This window comes from Chelonia mydas, chromosome 5 (assembly GCF_015237465.2).
Source record: "Chelonia mydas isolate rCheMyd1 chromosome 5, rCheMyd1.pri.v2, whole genome shotgun sequence".
Classification (NCBI taxonomy): domain Eukaryota; kingdom Metazoa; phylum Chordata; order Testudines; family Cheloniidae; genus Chelonia; species Chelonia mydas.
In genome coordinates, this window is record NC_051245.2 from 11598624 (window position 1) to 11617943 (window position 19320).

The 19320-nt window shown below is 41.8% G+C and overlaps 1 protein-coding gene across 2 annotated transcripts in view; it reads left to right on the forward strand.

The window, feature by feature from the left end:
- Positions 1–19320, forward strand: part of SETBP1 (SET binding protein 1) — a 313423-nt gene that overhangs the window by 257538 nt on the left and 36565 nt on the right. Inside the window, exon 4 of one of the 2 annotated variants that reach the window (XM_043546875.1) lies at positions 4635–6053. The exons of the other annotated variant lie outside the window; for it this stretch is intronic. Coding sequence (XP_043402810.1) covers positions 4635–4687 — 53 coding nt within the window. The 3' untranslated portion in view covers positions 4688–6053. Of the gene's footprint in view, positions 1–4634; positions 6054–19320 lie in introns of those variants that run through there. 2 annotated transcript variants of the gene reach the window in all.

The window sequence follows — 19320 nt, forward strand, 5'->3', positions numbered from 1 at the left end:
AAGTTGACATAACTACATCGGTCAGGCGTGTGAGAAAACAATGGAAGAATGTCAACGGAAGAATGCTTCAGTCAATGTAACAACCATCATTTGGAGAGGTGTTCCAATGCCTTTTGTCATTGTAGGCTGCATCTGTGTTACTGGGTTGTGCTGATATAGCTGTGCGGGTATAGTCTCCATGGTGTAGACATACCCTAAGATTGATGGCTCTTTGGGACAGGTCTGTGTTTTCCTATGTATTGGGAAAGCGAGCACAATGGAGCCCCAGTCCTGACTGGGGCCTCTGGATACCAAAGAATATACAGTATAATTATAATAATTAATTAATTAATTAAAATAGCTAGAGAGGTTTGCAGCAAGGGAATAGCAGAAAGGGAGCAGGAACATCTGAAGAGAGAAGCAAGAGATAGATAATATGGGAGGATTTGTGTGTTAGGAGGCAAATATGCCAGGGAAACAGGAGAAACCAGCCAAGTGGGAGGAGCTAAGAGCCAGCCAGTTCCCTTTTAATAAGGGGTTCCAGCACCTTACAGCTCTATTGCCCCCACGAAAATGGTTCATCGATTCCAGGGTCAAAAGGGACCATTGTGATCATGTAATTTGACCTCTTGTATAACCCAGGCTATAGAACTGCCCCGGAATAATTCCTAGAGCAGATCTTTTAGAAAAACATCCAGTCTTGATTTTAAAATGGTCAGTGATGGAGAATCCACCGTGACTCTTGGTAAGTTGTTCCAAGGTTCATTACCCCCACTGTTAAAAAAGTATGCCTTATTTTCAATCTGAAATTGTCCAGACTTCAACTTCCAGTCATTGGATCATGTTATACCTTCCTCTGCTAGATTGAAGAGCCCATTATTAAATCTTTGTTCCCCATATAGTTACTTATACACTGTAATCAAGTCACCCTTACCCTTCCCTTTATTAAGCTAAATAGATCAAGCTCTTTGAGTCTATCACGTTAAGACAGGTTTTGCATCAGGTAAAAGGGTTAAGGAATGAAAATATGAATGATGATGATAATGAACTTATATTTACAATACAATGTAGTGTCCTCACACCAAATGAATCTGAAAGCTTTATTAATTGGTTGTATAATTAATATACACACACACACACATAAAGAAGAAATAAATGTTACCAACCATTGAAATGCAGCCGTGTTAGGAATGCAACAGCTCCTTAGCAGTGCTCAGTACCACTACATGACAGTTTAAGACAGGAAGTGGAGAACACCATATCTAGGGGGGAATTTATGTAGGTGGATATTAAATGGATTAAAATGTTGTGAGAACAGAGGACCATGAAGCCTATTAATCTACCTATTTTTTTAGCACAGTTTTCTTTACGGCAAGGAAGCCTCGATTCAGCAAGGTATTTAAGCATGTGCCTAATTTTAAGCATGTAAGTACTGCAATTGAACTCAAAGCACCAGATTCTCATTTACATTCAGGCTCCTATACACTCTCTAGCAGCATAAAGGGGCCTTATGTGGGATATGCCCTCTTAAAGGTCTCTTTACACTGCCCGAATGGTACGAAAGCAGCTTAGTGTAAATGGGAATCAAGCCCAATGGAACTATTTATGTGCTTACAGTGACTTGTGCTTAATTATGTTGCTGAACTGGGGCCTAAACCTCTGAAGTCTCCTAAATGAGTGCAGTCCATACAGATGAAGTGCAGGTTGTCCGTATTTGGATGGGCTGTTTTCTCCAGGAAAGTAGATTGTGTTTTTCATGCCCAGGCCTGCATCTGTGCTCAGGAAAACTCATTGCTGCGCTGAGTTATCTGAATTGATCTTGTAAATGAAAGGCCACTTGCTGGCAGCAAAAGCACAGACTCTCCGAGCCCTGAATCAAAGTTGAATGAGGCAGCTCAGTAAAGCATGGACAGTGTCTTGTGTTATTATTATTATTTATAAATCAAATATCTACTCTCTCATTGAAAAAAATAGTTAAAAAATAAAAAAAAAGCTGTGAATTCAATGACAGCTTTTAACACAGACAGGTAGCCACGAGTAATGATTATCTATGATTCTGGGAAGTATGCAGAATATGGCTTTTCATAGAATCGTGGAAATTAGGGATGGAAAAGACCCAACAGGCCATCTTGGCCATTCCCTTCCCACTAAGGTTTATGAGTGCAGCAAAAAACATTATTGCAATAAAATGTCTTTTTTTTTTTGGCCCAACTCAGAGTGCAAAGTCCTCCAACACCCACTGATTTTATAATGCTTCAGAGAGACCCAAACTGAGGTACATGGAGAGAAAAATAAGGGAACAATCTTAAAATAATGTGTGGGCTTCTTCTCTCTAATGGGACATCTATACTTTAAGCTGGCAGCATAATTTCCAGCTCAAGTAGACATACCCACGCTAGCTCTGATTGAGCTCATGCACTAAAAATAGCAGGGCAGCCATGGTGGCATGAACGGCAGGAGGGGCTAGCCACCTGAGTATGTACTTAGCATTTCAGAAGGGCTCATGCTCAGGGCGGCTAGCTGCTCATGTTGCTGCATCTCCATTGCTATTTTTAGCATGTTAGCTTGTCCCCTCGAGCTGGATATGACATTGCCAGCTCAAAATTTTAGATATACCCTATCATGCACCAAGTTTGCTTTTAAAACTTTATTTTACTTCTGGTATCAGTTTAGGAGACTAATGAATGAGGTAACTATAATTGCACTTGCCACTGATATGGGCCTTTTACATATTCAAAGAGTTGTATGAACATAATTAATCCTCACAGAAGGCCTCTGAGATAGGTACGGAAACCTACCATAGTGATAAGCGCTATAAAAATGCCAGTGGATTGACTAGACAGACTATTGTTATTCTCATTTTATAGAATAGAGAAAGAGGAAGCATAGGCTAAGTGATCACCCAAGGCCACAGAGTGGGTCAGTGACAGTCTGAATAGAACTCAAGAATTCTGTCTGAGGTATATATGGCTTCAAGTTTTGAAAGGAAACTTTATCATGCATCTCTAGTAATACAGCTGTGAAAAGAGCAGTCCAAAGGGCAAATGTTAGCTGATATCTAACCACTGCATTCTAGTGCAATCAGACATTGGTACGAGCCTGTCACTTCTGTGGTCACCATTAAAATCTTTACAGTTTTGCCTAATTAACATTATCATGGTACTGCTGGAATTCCCTGTAGTGAGTATAACATTAAGGACTTGCAAATGGCAAATGTAAAGGTTTTAATGGTGTCCACTTTAGATCCACTATCTATTCCTTGGCTGTGGTTTTTTTTGTTTTGTTTTGTTTGTTTTTAATGTTGGAATTGTAACCTTTGACTTTCGGAGACTAGATATTAAATTAAACCACAGTCATTTTATCCCATTTGCCTTAGTTGAATTTGGAAATGGAAACCATATCCTTAATGCTAATTAGGCGTCACATTACTTAGTCTTCCTGTCCTCATGTAAATAACAATTAACAATAATTTAGCAGTTGTACACTCTGGCATCTTCTAAGCCATACCATTGTATACCATTCCAAATTCCTTTGCATTAATTAGGATTATAAACCAATCAGCACTAATTAAGAAGAAAATAAGTATAATAATAAATGAAACAAAGCTAGTGATTTGTATCTGTTCAGTGGTTCTTTCTCCCTCTGCAGTTCATCAAATAGTCGTAATGTGTAGGAACTTCTTCTAATTGAAACTAATTATGAGGTTTCCCCTGTTACTTTGAGCTTCATGTTCAAATCCCATGAAGCTCATTAAATAAGTAACAAAGCTGGAATCTTTAGCACATATTGTAACTTGGTTCACGTTAATTAGCACTATGTTCTAACGGCAGTAAGAGGCTGTTCAGCAGCGAACATGCTATCTAAAGGGACATTAGAAAGGCATCTTTACAGTTGTTAGAGGCTACGAAGAGACCTGAACCAGGTGTCAGTGGGCATTATTGGATACAGCTGAAATGCCACACATCTGCCCAAGGAATAGACATTAAATTGCATTATTTTTTTCAACCTGCCCCAATCTGACCCTTTCTTAATGTCTGTTTTTATTTGGAGAAAACAACTGGAGGAACCTGGGTAGTTTAAAATACAGTTGTTATATCTAAAGGTCATTTCTGTCCGTCATTATCAGGGGTTATGTCCACAGTATTTCAGAAGCTAGCATATTTTTCTACTGGTGCTATACCTGTTATTAGCACTGTTTCATTTCGAGAACTATTGGTAAATATTCTGTATGCTGGCAAATCCACAGATTCCAGCTCTGTTTAACAGATTGAAATTGCTACGATGGGGTTTAATAGACACTTACAAATGTGTGTGTGTGTGTGTGCTATGCCCACTAAATGACATGTAGGCACTTGATAAGTATTGAACAAGATTCAATACAGGTGAAAAAATCCACAGGGCTAGAGTTTTACAGCATATCATGCTACAATGTTAGCTCATCATAAGCAGCATTATTTACCATGGTTTTATGAGAGCTGGCTTTACACTAATCTTACTGCTATTGCTGAGTTTATTGGGAAATCTCAGATGCCCTGAAACCAAACCGAATTGGAACTAATCATATCCTACTTTCTATTTACATTTTCTCCCTTCTCAGCTGAGATTGCCAAAGTGCTTTAGAATCATTAATTAAAATGCTTTTGTGCCCCTAACAGTGACTCTGCAAAGAAGGCATCTTGGACATTCCCTATTCATCGTCTCTCCATGAGTTCCGTATCAGATGTGTGCTCGGTTTACAAGAGATGATTTTTTGAACTTCCAGCACTGCAAACGCAATCTAGGACCTGAGGCCTGGACCCTCAAAGGTATTTAGACACCTAAGTCTCATTTAAATGAATGGGAGTTAGGTGCCTAAATGTCTGGTCCTGAGAGTCTACCTAGACTCTAGAGTAACTTCCACTGAAGCCACATCAGAAAGCCACCATCACTTTCACTGCTAATTAACACCCTCAGTGGCAGCCTGAAGAAAGAGAAGTCAAAGATTGAATAGGCATGGAGGCCAAAGTATCTTCTCGCTCCTAGAAATACCCAAACCCATAGAGCATTGGTAGGATGAAGGGGAGTTTGAACTGGGTAGGGCATGTTCTGCAGCGAACAGAGCATTTCAATCACTAGGACTATTTTTGTATGTAGTTCCTGTATAGTTGTAGCCATGTCGGTCCCAGAATATTAGAGAGACAAGGTGAGTGAGGTAATATGTTTTATTGGACCAAATTCTGTTGGTGAGAGAGACAAGCTTTTGAGCCACATAGACCCGAAGAAGACTGCATAGACCTGCGTGGCCTGAAAGCTTGTCTCTGTCACCAACAGAAGTTGATACAATAAAAGATATTACCTCACCCACCTTGTCAGAACTATTTTCGTCGATCTGGAAAAAAAATTATATATTCCAAACAGAAGTCATTTAATAATGTGCATATAATACAATGATCATAATACTAAACTCACCCAATAATATTTTGAATTCTTAGATCTGAGACAGACAGAGAACATTGTCTGGGGGTTAAAACATGACAGTGGGACTCAGGACACTGCATGACCTTAAGTCAATCCTTTCATTGCTGCGAGCCTCAGTTTCCTTATCTGTAAAATGGGGATAATAATATTTTCCTACTTTTTGAGGTTTAATACAATTTGTAAAGCACTTTCCACCCCAGGGTGGAAAGCACTAAAAAACAATTAAATTAGAAGAATTCCCACCCAGTCCTTTCGTAATATTGGCTCAGATTGTTGGGAAAAGCCCTGCCACATCTCTAGAGTAACTTTGCTCTTTGTCTTGATCTGAGAAGGACCCTGCCAAGATTTGCAGAGAATCCTACCTCTTGAATATATGAACAATAAAAGCCCTTTTAGTGGAAGGGCTTGGTTTCTGATTTCAATTATTTTTTAACTGTAAACATTTGTAAGGACAAGGAATTCCTTTGCACACATGCATTATGATTTGCAAAACAAATCCAAGGCCAATCCAGTGGAATTTTGTTTTTGTCTCAACATAGTCCTTTTATTCATCTGGGGGATATAATTTAATACTCCGGTATTAATGACAGAAAGAAATTAAACAGTTGTTTCATTCATTTTTCTCTATGTGTGTTTCTTTCTTTCTTTGCCCCCTTCTGTATCTTTATAATTATGTTTTTAAGACTGTAAACGTTTCTAAAGGTGGTGCCAGATTTTAAGTACTGGTTGTTATTACAATGTGTGGATGGCTTTACCCTCTCTTTTTGCAGCCTCCAGCTTTTATCTGCCCTGCTTCCATCCTGCTACAACAAAGAGAGGAATCCAAGAAAAATGAAATAATTTAGGGAGAAGCAGCTTGATTCTTTTTATTATGAAGATTATTATTGTAGTTTGAAGCAAGTACCTATTAGCAGGTAAACCCAAAAAGATGGATAAAGAAAAGCTTTGAAAATTTACAACTTATGCCATAAGCAATCAGGCAGGCTGGCCATCCCTGTATCTGAGTCGTGTTCTGATCTCACACGAAGCTGACTGCAGTGAAGTTACTCCTAGTTTACTCCTGCCATTGAGATCAGAATCAGACCCTCCCTCTCTGATAAGTATATTTAGGGCCAAAAGATGTTCTTTAAGGTTGCAGTGAAATATTCTGACCACAGCCATGCTGTCTGTTGCATAGAAGGAGTGCGAGGCAAATAGTTGCAACGGGTGCTGGGGGAGAAGGAAGTGAATAAAGGAAACAGTATTGCACGCCCACCCTCCGCCCCCCTGACTGCACTAAATTGAAGAGCATTAGGAAAAAGTGCATTGTATGCACAACAGAAAATAAGCTTCTTCAAGGTAAAAGGAGGTGTGGTTGTGATGATGCCTTTTGTGTCACTGGCTTCTTCTGATGAATGCACATGATAAATGGCAGGTTTCAGAGTAACAACCGTGTTAGTCTGTATTCGCAAAAAGAAAAGGAGTACTTGTGGCACCTTAGCCCTGGTCTACACTAGGACTTTAGGTTGAATTTAGCAGCGTTAAATCGATGTAAACCTGCACCCGTCCACACGATGAAGCCCTTTATTTCGACTTAAAGGGCTCTTAAAATCGATTTCCTTACTCCACCCCTGACAAGTGGATTAGTGCTTAAATCAGCCTTGCCGGGTCAAATTTGGGGTACTGTGGACACAATTCAACGGTATTGGCCTCCGGGAGCTATCCCAGAGTGCTCCATTGTGACTGCTCTGGACAGCACTCTCAACTCAGATGCACGATTGTTTGCCGTTGCTCTGACGCAGGGAGGGGCGACTGATGACACGGCTTACAGGGTTGGCTTACAGGGAGCTAAAATCAACAAAGGGGGTGGCTTTACATCAAGGAGTATTTTAGGCAGGACTTCACGGAGGGTTCCAATAAGAAATGGTGCACCTAAGTTATTGTTCTTATTGGAACAAGGAGGTTAGTCTGGCCTCTAATTGATACATGGCTAGATTTACCTCGCTGCACCTTCTCTGTGAGTGACTGCAGTGTGACCTAGAGGAATGAGTCCCCTAGACGGAGGGCGGGGGGGGTTTGCAAATGAGTACAAAACAAATCTGGTCTATTTCTTGTTTTGATACACTCCATCTATCTTTTACATCTTTGGCTGGCAGCAGACGGTGCAGAAGGACTGCATGCCATCCACATCTCATAGCTGCTTGGCAGAAGATGGTACAATAGGCCTGCTAGCCATCCTCATCTCTTGCCTGCCCAGCAGAAGATGATGCAATAGGACTGCTAGCAATCCGTATCACCTGCCTGCTCACCATAAGATAGTTCAATAGGACTGACTGCAGGACTAAAGAGAATGACTTGATCAGGTCACTCCAAATTTAGTCCCTGTGCCCATGTCTGCCCAGGCGCTCCTTGTTTGTCCTGATTTCTTGAGCAGTTAGAAATGGCACATTTGGGGTTAAACTGGGCTCCACTGTTTTCACGCAGTTTTTGGTAGATAAAATCACCCTACGGCAGAACAGGCTAACTGGTATAATCAGCTCCAGTCTATATTTCCACTGGGAGTCTTATTGCAGAAGTGAAACTATTACTCCTAGGGTAAAGCTTCTGGTGAGAAATAGTAGCTCTTGATGCATGGCAGAATATTCTGTTGCCCAGTGCTGTTTCAACTCCAGTCAATGTACAGTACTATAAGGACGGTGATGTGGCTAAGACACTAGAGTGGAGCTCAGGCAATCTCAATTCAAGTCCTAGCTCTAGCACAGACTTCCTGTGCGACCTTGGGCAAGTCACTTAGGGTGAAACCCAGGCTCCATTGAAGTCAGCGGGAGTTTTGCCTTCACTTGAGGCCAGGCTATCGCCCTTAATCTTTCTGTGCTATGGTTCTCCATATGGGATAACAACACTTCCTGTTTCTTCTGCCCTTTGTCTGTTTAGACCAGGGGTGGCCAATCTGTGGCTCCGGAGCTCCATGCGGCTCTTCGAAAGTTAACATGCGGCTCCTTGTTTAGGCGCCGACTCCAAGGCTGGAGCTACAGGCGCCAACTTTCCAATGTACCAGGGGTGCTCACTGCTCAGCCCCTGGCTCTGCCACAGGCCCTGCTCCCACCCCAATCCTTCCCACCCCCTCCCCTCAGCCTGCAGTGCCCTCGCTCCTCCCTCCTCCCCCCCAGAGCCTCCTGCATGCACAGAACAGCTGATCAGGAGGTGCGGGGAGAGAGGGGGAGTTGCTGATCGGCGGGGTAGCCAGTGGGTGGGAGGCACTGGGAGCAGGGTTGGGGAGATGATAGGGGGCTGCTGACCTATTACTGTGGCTCTTTGGCAATGTATATTGGTAAATTCTGGCTCCTTCTCAGGCTCAGGTTGGCCACCCCTGGTTTAGATTGTAAGATCTTCAGGGCGGGACTATCTCTTATTGTGTATATGTTCAATACTTAACACAGTGGGACCTCGAACCTGATTGGAGAGTCTAGATGCTAAAGTAATACAAATAATAACATCATGTCATGTCTGTCATACATATATATAATGTGTGCGTGTGTGAAATTAATATTATTTGTATTAATTTTCAGTTCTTGCCATCCTGCTAGAACAAGTACCCATTCTATGTGTATGCTCTCTGCTGTGACATGTATGCCTGGCTGCCTTTAGTGATTTTAATTCAGCTGTGTAGGCCTCTGGGGAAGAGGAAATTAGACACAATTTTGAGGATAGGATCAAAGTAAATTAATTGAGTGGTAAGAATTACCATAGACGAGGTATGTACAATGGGAGATACCTGTTCTAACCATATAGTAACTATTGACAAAAGTTTACATTCTAATCTAATCTAGCTAGATAATCACATACTTATACATGTACGAGTATATAGTATCTAACTGATATGGCCCGTTACTACACTGTCTGAGCACAAGTCACAATCTTTAATGCTTTTACACACACAAAATCCCTGTCAGGTAAGGAGGCACTATTATTCCACATTTTACAGATGGGAAACTGAGGCACAGAGCATCTAAGGGTATGTCTACACTGCCCACTCACAGCAGCATGCAGAGTACATACCCTGCACACATCCCTAGCACAGGGATAAAAAGCAGTGTAGGCAGTGAGACACTACTGAGGTGAGTAGAGTAAAGACCCGGCAGAACTTATGGGTGTGTACCTTACACAGCTCTCTACACACCCAAGCAGTGCGTACCGCATCTACGCTGCTGTTTTTAGCAGTTTAGCGTCACCCTGGTTCTGGAGTCTTTCCCCACCTCAGTGAAAGACTCCAGCAGTGGTGAAAGAGTCTGGCAGCTCCCCGCTGCAATGAAAGACTCCCCACCATGGGGAAATAACCTTTCCCTCCTGCCTCCTCCCTGCCAGAACCTTTCACTGGCACATGTATCTACACTCCACTGGATGCAGCCTGCCTTTCATTGTGGAGTGTAGCTACGCGTACCCTAGATGCCACGGCCAATGTAGAGAAGGCCTAAGGGACTTGTTCAAGGTCACACGGGAAGTCTGTAGCAGGGCAGGGAAGTGAAGCCAGCTCTCAAGTTCTACGCCAGCACCCTAACATGAGCCATCTTTTTGCAGACACAGACAGCCCTCCTTACATTTAGCCATTTTTAATGTGATTCTTTCTAACAAATGACTTGTAGTTTCCCAGAATTTGAATGAAGTGGGACAGAATAAACGCTTAGCATTATCTGTCTACCTACCTTTCTAACTATCTGAGTTTTATAGGCTTCCCTTAAGTGTCTTAGCTGAGTGCCTTTGTTTCTGAACTTTGAGTTTACTGTGTTGTGGGCACACGGTAGCTACACAGCTACATGATTATTTCACCAGATATCTTTCTTCTCACAAGATAAGAACACACACTTTTATCTGTTAAGGGCCATAATAAAGTTGTGTTAGTCTCCCAATAAAAATGAATCTCTTTTGCTACTATTCAGGGGGAAAACAGCGTACATCTGAAGCTAGGAGTTGGATTAATCAAACATGTATTTTGTGAAATACAAACATTCAGATTTATTTGTTGATCCAGTCCTCAATAGTATTATATTTAAAACAGGGTGCTTCCAACGATAGATAGGATAAAAAATCTGACTTCAGGTCATCCACAGAGTTATGGGCTTCTGGTTCAGTTATTTTCTCCCCACTTTTCCTCTGTAAGAAGAGACTGTCAAGATTATTTTAACTCCCGTTGCTTCATAAATCTTTGAAATACAGAAATGCAATCTGGACTTTTACATGTAGATTCAGAGTCCATCCATTTAATTTTAACTTTAGCTTTTTATGTCGTAATTAATTAGCCATGAAGAGCCAGACTGGGCATACTGAATCAAAAGTGTTACAAATCTTTTTAGATGTGCAGTAAGTGGAACCTCTCCATTCACTGAGCTATTCTACAGTAGTATATTGCATCTTTCTTGACGAAGGAAGATCCTTCATTTTTGAGCTGATGGTTAAATTATGACAGGTTTCAGAGTAACAGCCGTGTTAGTCTGTATTCTCAAAAAGAAAAGGAGTACTTGTGGCACCTTAGAGACTAACCAATTTATTTGAGCATGAGCTTTCGTGAGCTACGGCTCACTTCATCGGATGCATACTGTGGAAAGTTTAGAAGATCTTATTATATACACACAAGGTATTTTTTCATGCTTTGTGTGTATATAATAAGATCTTCTAAACTTTCCACAGTATGCATCCGATGAAGTGAGCTGTAGCTCACGAAAGCTTATGCTCAAATAAATTGGTTAAATTATGTTTTCACTTTCAAATCCCATTAATGTCTTCCACACACACACAAATGAATGCTCAACTGATAGTGAAAGTATTTGGAAAGTTTCACATGCTACCTACAGACCAAAGGAGATCAGCTAGAAAAGAAATTATATGGGTTTTTTTGTTTGTTTGTTTCTTTCTTTCTTTGACTCTATGTCACCTTCATTATTGCCATTTACATTTGGATTGGGCTTGAATACAGGTGCGAACATCCCCTAAATTCAGATACAGTAGGGTCCTGGATTTTGGTCTGGCCCAGTACTAAGAGAGGAGGCACTCTGGTATTGTTTAGACCCACATTCAAACTCATGAAGAGTTTGGGGGTCTTCAGATTCATGGGGTTTGGATTGGCCACACCTCTAGGAGGAGGAAATAACTTGGTTCAGCCACGGAGATCTGTGAGAGTCTGCTGCGCACATGGGGGCTGAGTTCTCATAGAGAGTTGCTTAGCTTGGATTTAAGAAGCTATTCCCAAGTTCTGAGGTCATTCACTGTCAGTATGAAGATCAGTGCTGTTCAGGAATGTACAGGCTGTGAACTCTTGAGTGCAGCAACTTGTCTGGTGGTCCAGTCTTTCAAACTACAGGAGCTCCGGAGGGAATTGGCCACCTGTAGTAGCCTGAGGCTTTCTTCTGGCAGTTGCATTCTCCTTTATCACTTTCTAGTCAGCAGAAATTGCAGCACCGAGAGAGAAAAGTTCAGCATTTTACAGTTTCCAGAGAATTGCTATTGCCTAACCACTGGTCACTGAAGATTCCCACGTGTTCCTGATGGGAAATGACTAACCTGATCCTTTCCTCAAAATGAACTTCAGGGGAAGGAGAGAACTTTAGCACAGGTCAAAACAATTTTCAATTTAGGCTTTTTACTTCCTCTTTTTTTAAATTTAAAAACATGACAGGCTGCCTGCCCGTCCATCCATCCTTTCTCGCATTCACACACATCATATATCCGCTGTATGTTGTGCTATCTGGCAGTGCACTTTGATGTGCTTAAGTTGTTCCAGTGCAGTTCTGGCTGCACAATATACTGTGCCAAGTCAGTCAATGGTATAACTCCATTGGCTTCAGCGGAGTTAAACCAATAGTTACATTTGGACATTTGATATCTTTTGATATCTTTGATACATTTGATATCTTTTATCATAACCCAGGGACCCAACTGCAGAACCGCACAACCCAGGGAGACGCCTGAGGAGGGACTGGGCTCTCCAACACAAAAGCCTCATGGGATGGTCTAGGCTGCTACCCTCTCTGCATTGGTTCACTCTGCAGGGCAATGGCCCCACTTTCTCACCTTCACCTTTGGGGTGTCTTGTGCCCTCGGGGTACATGACAAGAGGGCCCCTGAGTACAGGAATAATAATTTTCCTTGCCCTTGCACAGGGAGCACAAGTGGGTAAAAGGCTCGGTGGGCTTTCTGCTGCACACCCATACATCGAACAGGGACAATACCCCCTTATATATGTTTCAACAATCTACAGATCAAGGTTGTTTTGTTTTTTTAATGTAAACCGCTCTGTTTTACATAAAAACAAAAAAAAATAATGTAGAAGGAATGACTGGAGAAGATTAATGATCCTGATTAAGTGCTTGATCCAAAGCCCGCTGAGATCTCATTGGGAGTCTTTCCATTGGCTGCAAAGGGTTTTGGATTAGAAGAGAAGTGCAATACCCACGCAAAATGGCTACCTGTACTTCATATGATTTACACAGGCTGGGCCTGCTATGAACCAGGTGCCAACAACGCAGCGCAAGTGTGATGACCTACAATACTGCATGCACTGTGTCTTCGGCAAAGGTGTCTCGACCAGCTCACTCAGCAGTTCCAGTTGCCACACTCCACTACTTAAATTATAGGCTACAGCCCTTAGTCCCAGTAAAGTATCTCCCTATGTAGTGCTCATGTTTCTCTGTCTCCCCCCGCCTATCTCTCTGCACATATGGATATAAATGTTTACTGTACAGTATATATACTGTAAAATCCCAATGATTAATATTGGTCACCAAATCTTTAATGTAGTCCCATTTGTTTCAAACAGAGGGAATTAACAGTTGTTGGGGACAATGGGGACATCCACATCCACCAGACCACCAACAAGGATCAATGGTCCTAGCAGGGGAGGTCTAGGTTGGATGTTAGGAAACACTATTTCACGAGGAGGGTGGTGAAGCACTGGAATGGGTTAATTTGAGAAGCAGTGGAAGCTCCATCCTTAGAGGTTTTTAAAGCCCGGCTTGACAAAGCCCTGGCTGGGATGATTTAGTTGCTGTTGGTCCTGCTTTGAGCAGGGGGTTGGACTAGATGACCTCCTGAGGTCTCTTCCAACCTTAATCGTCTATGATTCTAACATAAACTAGCCTCTTACAAGCCAGCTAGCATAGTGGACAGCTTCTCTGCAAGTGCTGGTCTATCAAGTCAGAAAATGTTAGTCAGAGAATGGAGACAGCTCCTGCTGGTTCCTTTGTGGGAGGTGAGAAACTGGGATCAGTTCCTCAAAGGAAGCCTGGCCTGCGCTGAAGGCAGAAGGCTGAATGCCTGGGCACTCTGAGAAGGTACCGGTGAGTAACAGGTTTGGTTATCAGGGCAGGGGAATGACAGAACTGGTTCTGGAAACCAAATGAGGAAGACAGAGGACAGACTGGTGATGGACAAAGTAGGCACTGGTGAAGGAGGACAACATTACCACTATTGGTCCAGTGGGGAGAGGGGACATAACCTCCCTAAAGGAGTCCCTCTGCACAGGGCAATGTCAATGACCAAAATTCAGTTTGGGGAACAATATTTTTTCCATAGTATTTAAAGTTATTGTCCAATATTTATATAGTATAGATCATATCCATGCATATGCATCCAGAAGGGAACCCATCATAACTTTGGGTATCAATTGTCACACCTAGGGCTCACCGTGTGACATTGCATTTCATGCATTTCATTGCATTTCATGAAGTTGGTTGTCTGACATTTTTTCAGTAATCTTTGGTCACGATGGGAAGCCATCCCCATGTGATATTGAAGAGGTCCTTTCTTCCTAGAGTTTGGTGTGCTGCTGGGAATAATGGAATGTCCATGTTCATTCTCATATAATAAAACCTGTACATGGGGCAAAGTCCATCACAAAAGCTACATGGTGAGATAACATGACATGAGCCACATACTGACATTTAAGCTCAAATTCTCTCCAGACGTAGGGCTAGTCTACACGACACAGGCTTTCTGATACAGCTATACTCGTGCAGCTAGGCGGGGAGAGTCTTCTCGTGCGGATGCAATATATACTGACAAAAGGAGTTTTCTGCTGTCATAGTAACCCCACCTCTGCACAACACAAGCTATACTGACAGAAGCACTCTCCTGTCAGCATAGTTGCATCTGCACTGGGTTTTTTTACTGCCAGACAGAGCTATGTCAGTTAGGAGGTGTATTTTTTTTTCCCCACAACTCTGACCTACATCATTTGAGACACCTGAAAGGGGCCTGATTTTCAGAAAGCAGGTGCTCAGCACTTCCTTGAAATCAGGCTTCTGAAATTGGGCATTTAAAAATTGAGGCACCCCAGATAACAAGTTACTTTTGAAACTCTTAGTCATGGAGACCAAGTTAACCCAAAGTCAGGAAAGGTTCATAACAGGGAAATCTATTAGACTTAGGAACACTCTCCCCAGGGGAGTAATGGAAGCCCAATCATTTGATTCATTTAAAATTGAATGTATTGAACAACCTTGCTGCTGATAGGGATGGACTAGCTGACCTAATATGTCTTTCCCATCTCTAATATCTATGATCTAAGCTTGGAATGTCAAGAACCACCAACACACATGCACGCGCTTTCAAAGAACATACCAGCAAAATGAGGAACATAATTTTTAGTGGGCAGGCGAGTTGTAACCAAAAGATCCCCGGACGTTCAGTTGTGGCTTTGTCTCTTTTTCTCTCCAGCTTCTGTGCTAAGACATTTCCCTCTCTAATGGTTGCCAGGGCTCAGTTCTCCCATTTCTGAACTGAGGCCTTCTTATCTGGGAGGAGAAAAGAAAGAAAACAGAGAAAACACAGCCAGAGAGAGTGGAAATGGCACTATACAAGAAGCACCGGGAGATCGATAACTGCCTTGGTACAGTGAGAGACTGTAATACAAGTTTCAGATAAATGACAAAGATCATTTCAATAAGGAAAATAAACATTAAGTTGGATTTGTGGACATTAAAATTCAGGCACAACCTATTTTTTCCTCCCCTCTTAACGTGTTTTATGGAGTCGGATTAAAGAACTTGCCTTTCAGCTCAGTGGCAATTGTTCAAGATACTCAGGGTTTATGTGTAACCGAGGTTGTTGGGTTTTTTTGTTTTTGTAGTTCCATTAATTTTGCAAACCAAGCAGGATCGTTGCAGAAGTACTGATTTTTATTTTTATTTTTTTTTGGACTATACATTCACCTAGAAGGTTTGATAATTATTGTGCTTTAATAATCAGATAAATATATTTGTACAGCTTGTTTCAGTTTAACATTTGGAATGGCACGGGATCCTTCCGGTTTAAAACTGTTATATAAATTCAGAGGAAACCAATTAAGTGGAAAGCAGATTCCACTATGAGAGGAGTTGGTAAAAGCCCCTCCCCCACCCCCTTTTTAAACAACAATATGCAAACAGGGCCTCTGTACACATCCTGCCGTTGCAGGGGTCACTGACAAATGTGGGGGATCTATATAATGTGACATATTCACTCCGACTGGAGAACACTTGTAAGAATACCAACTTCTCTTTAATCCTACAGTCAGATCAAGAGCCACGGCTTATCCTTCCCCACCTTCCACAACTTTGCAACTACTTTCAGTTTTTGCCGAGAACAGGCTCATTTTGCAGGAGCAGGTGCTGGCTGCGAGGTCCCCATGGCAACCCAGGTGAATGTGAGTTTAGCAGTTCTCCTGAGGGTCAGGCTAACTGACACATGTCACATGGCTTTTGGAGCCAGGGCTCACTGTCCTAGTTTCTCAGCTGCGTGATAACAACCAGAGCCCAGCCAGGTACATTGCGGGAGAGTGTCTGTAGTGTGTGGGTTTGGGTTTTTTTCTCCATATCATAGGCACTCAGGTCACTGCTGGTACAGATTCACAGAGCCCTACATATACGCCATCTGGTTAGCTGCAGGAATGTAAGAAAAGATTGTCTTCCATTGCCTTCTGCTCCAGAAATTCATTGAACCCTTCCTCCTGATGTACCTCATTAACATAAACCAGTAGAGAGAAGCATGCTTTTCTTCTTATCTATATATTCTTAGGGATTTCCTCTATTGCTGACCCCAAGTGCTCAAAAACCGTAAGTCAGGCCCCCACAAATTATGAGATTGACTATTTTAATAAATGATAAATGTTTTGTTCTTTTTATTTGCCTTCACATTTTTGAATCTTTAAGCTTTTCTCCACCACCATGAGGACCAGAAACTTACCTTTAAAAAAAAAAAATGAAAGCTGGGATGTTCTCATAATCAATGAGTCCAGAAATGGGAGATTTAGGAAAAACATCATATATCACAAAACTTGAGATAAAATTATGATAATTGGCATTGCTGGTTTCTATAGCCTCCATGTCCCTAGGACCGAAGCATGGCTATAGTGTCTAAGTGTTAATCAGAACAGGCTGTCCAGTCAAAGGGACTTCCCTTGAAATCTTCAACCACTTTTATTAGCAATGCAAGATTTCCCAAAAGAATCTGTCATAAGGGTTTCTGGGTATATGACTCACAGTTCATTGGTTTTGACTCCATTGTTTCCAGTTCCAAATATAGGGTCCAATATTTCAAGGTGCTGGATGGTTTCTCCAAGACATTGCCCACACAAGCCCTCCGAGACACAACTCCTATTATCTGCCATGGGGATTGGATGGGTCCTTGTTCAAGGTGCTCAGAATTTTGCAAGGTCAGGCCCTTAATCAGTAGTTACTAGTTCCTGGGATATGGGTTATTCTACTTCAGTGCTCGTCTATCAAAGTTTAAGCCCAGGTCTTATCAGATCTCTCACAAGCTAAGCAGGGTTGAGTCTTATTAGTATTTGGGAAAGATGCCACTGAGGTGAACAGGATGCCATGAGAATTTGTTCCATATCAGTGTTAAACCATCACTTCAGTTTGACGTAAGGAAGTATTCCAACACTGAGTACCTTTTTTTTTTTTTTAAGATGAGTTGCTAAATGTCTTGCTCAGTTATAGTCATTAAAAATCCCATGGCACTTTTTGTGTATTAACCTTAGAGTATTGGCTAAACTAACCTTTGTGTGAGACATTATGGCAAATTTCCCCTGACTTCATTTGAATAGAGGTTCTTCATGGCACCAATTACACATGCAGACACTACACTCAGATACTACAACCAGAGACATTCAGTAGCTAAAGCACAAGCCCTTTGCACTTGAGCTAGATGAGTTACGGCATCAGCTGGTATGAAGTACAGTAGCTATCCCTGTTTGTAAGAGACCAAATTACACTCCCAGAGCCAGTATGTTACAGTTGCTTCCTCTTCCAAATGGTTGGTGTGGTGGTGTTATGCACCGTTAACAGCGGTTGCCTTCTCCGCGCAGATGGCTGCATTTCATTGGTGCACTGAAGTGATTCCAGTAGTTGTAACTATTGCAGAGTTCATTGGAATCCTTCAGGATAAAATGTACTGTATAAATGCAAATTATTGTTAATATTAGAGAGGTCTGAGATAGAACTTTAGAGCACTTCAGATTCCCCCTGCCCCCCCCCCATTCTCATTTTATAGGATTTTTCTTCAACAATATATAATAAAAACATAAAAAGCAATACAGGGTGCTTTTGTGGGATGCACATTTTTATGATATTGTAAAACAACTTTCCTAAAGAAGTGTAGAATCTCATAAATTTACATTGGGGAAGAACTGCTACAATAGGCCATCCAGTCCATTGGTGCAGTGTTTCCCCTAAACTCTGTTTCCCGGTGTTCCCTCCAGTCAGTGTGCTAAGAATGCTGTCATAAAAGCCCATTTGTATGACCATGAGTTCATTGCATAGACCCCCAAACTGGGAAAAACTAACATTCAACAATTCAGCTTTGCAGTTGCCCTTATTTTGATAACACTTCAAGCAAGCAGTAGAAATGCCAAGGAGCCTCAGGGCAGGGAGAATTAGCAATGGCAGAATCATCCCAAAGACTGGATGCCTCTTGAAAACAAAAGTTGGTTTGAAACTGGAGGGTTTGGGAATCAATAGCTGATTGTTTGAAAGGGGAGGCCACTCAGCGCCACTGCAGTTGAGGGTCAGTTGGCATTACAATTATACACCATGTTTCTCAGAGGTCTGTAACATGCCTGTTTTCATTCACAGACTGTATAATGTGCCACACAAGTTGCCCGGGAGATTTTGTTTTTCCCTAAAGGAAAATATATGTGATGGGGGAGGGAGAGGCAGCAGGGAGTTGGCACTAAATTTAGACTTTTTTGCTTTTATTTTTAAACTGCTTCCGCTCAAATCCTGCTTAGCCTTAATAAATACAATTCTGTAGCCAAATCTCTGATGACATGCATGGAGATTTAGCCACATGAGTCTCGCTACAGTCAATGGAAACACTTCAACTAAATCTACACACTTCACGCTGATGATGTATGTGTTTATTTTATTTGTTCACTTGGGGCCCAATCCAAAGCCCACTGAAGTCAATAGGAGACTTTCCATTGACTTCAGTAGACATTGGATCACGCCTTAGTTAAAAGTGCTTTACAGTCTTTATGAGACACATTCCAAAATCCATATGGATCAATATTTGGAAAAGATCTCCCAACCCACCATAAGTAAAATCTTCCCCATCGGCCCACGAGGGGATTCCATTGACAATTTTTGTTTGTTTGTTTCAGAGATGAGCTGCTAGGTAGATACTCTGGCTATTGCCTGCATGCATACAGAAGAATGAGCAACCCACAGTAGATTCCCAGGTAAATAGGGGGGGAAAGATACAGGAAAGGGAATTGGTATGGGAAAGAGAATTACAACCAACAGCAAAACCCTCAAAATATCCCTTTGGACCACTGCTATTTTTTCCTTGTGGGTCCAATATCTCAGCACCCCATTTGTACTGCCTCTTTGGTCCCTTTTGTGATACAGAGGGTGGGCTTGTGGTCACTTTTGA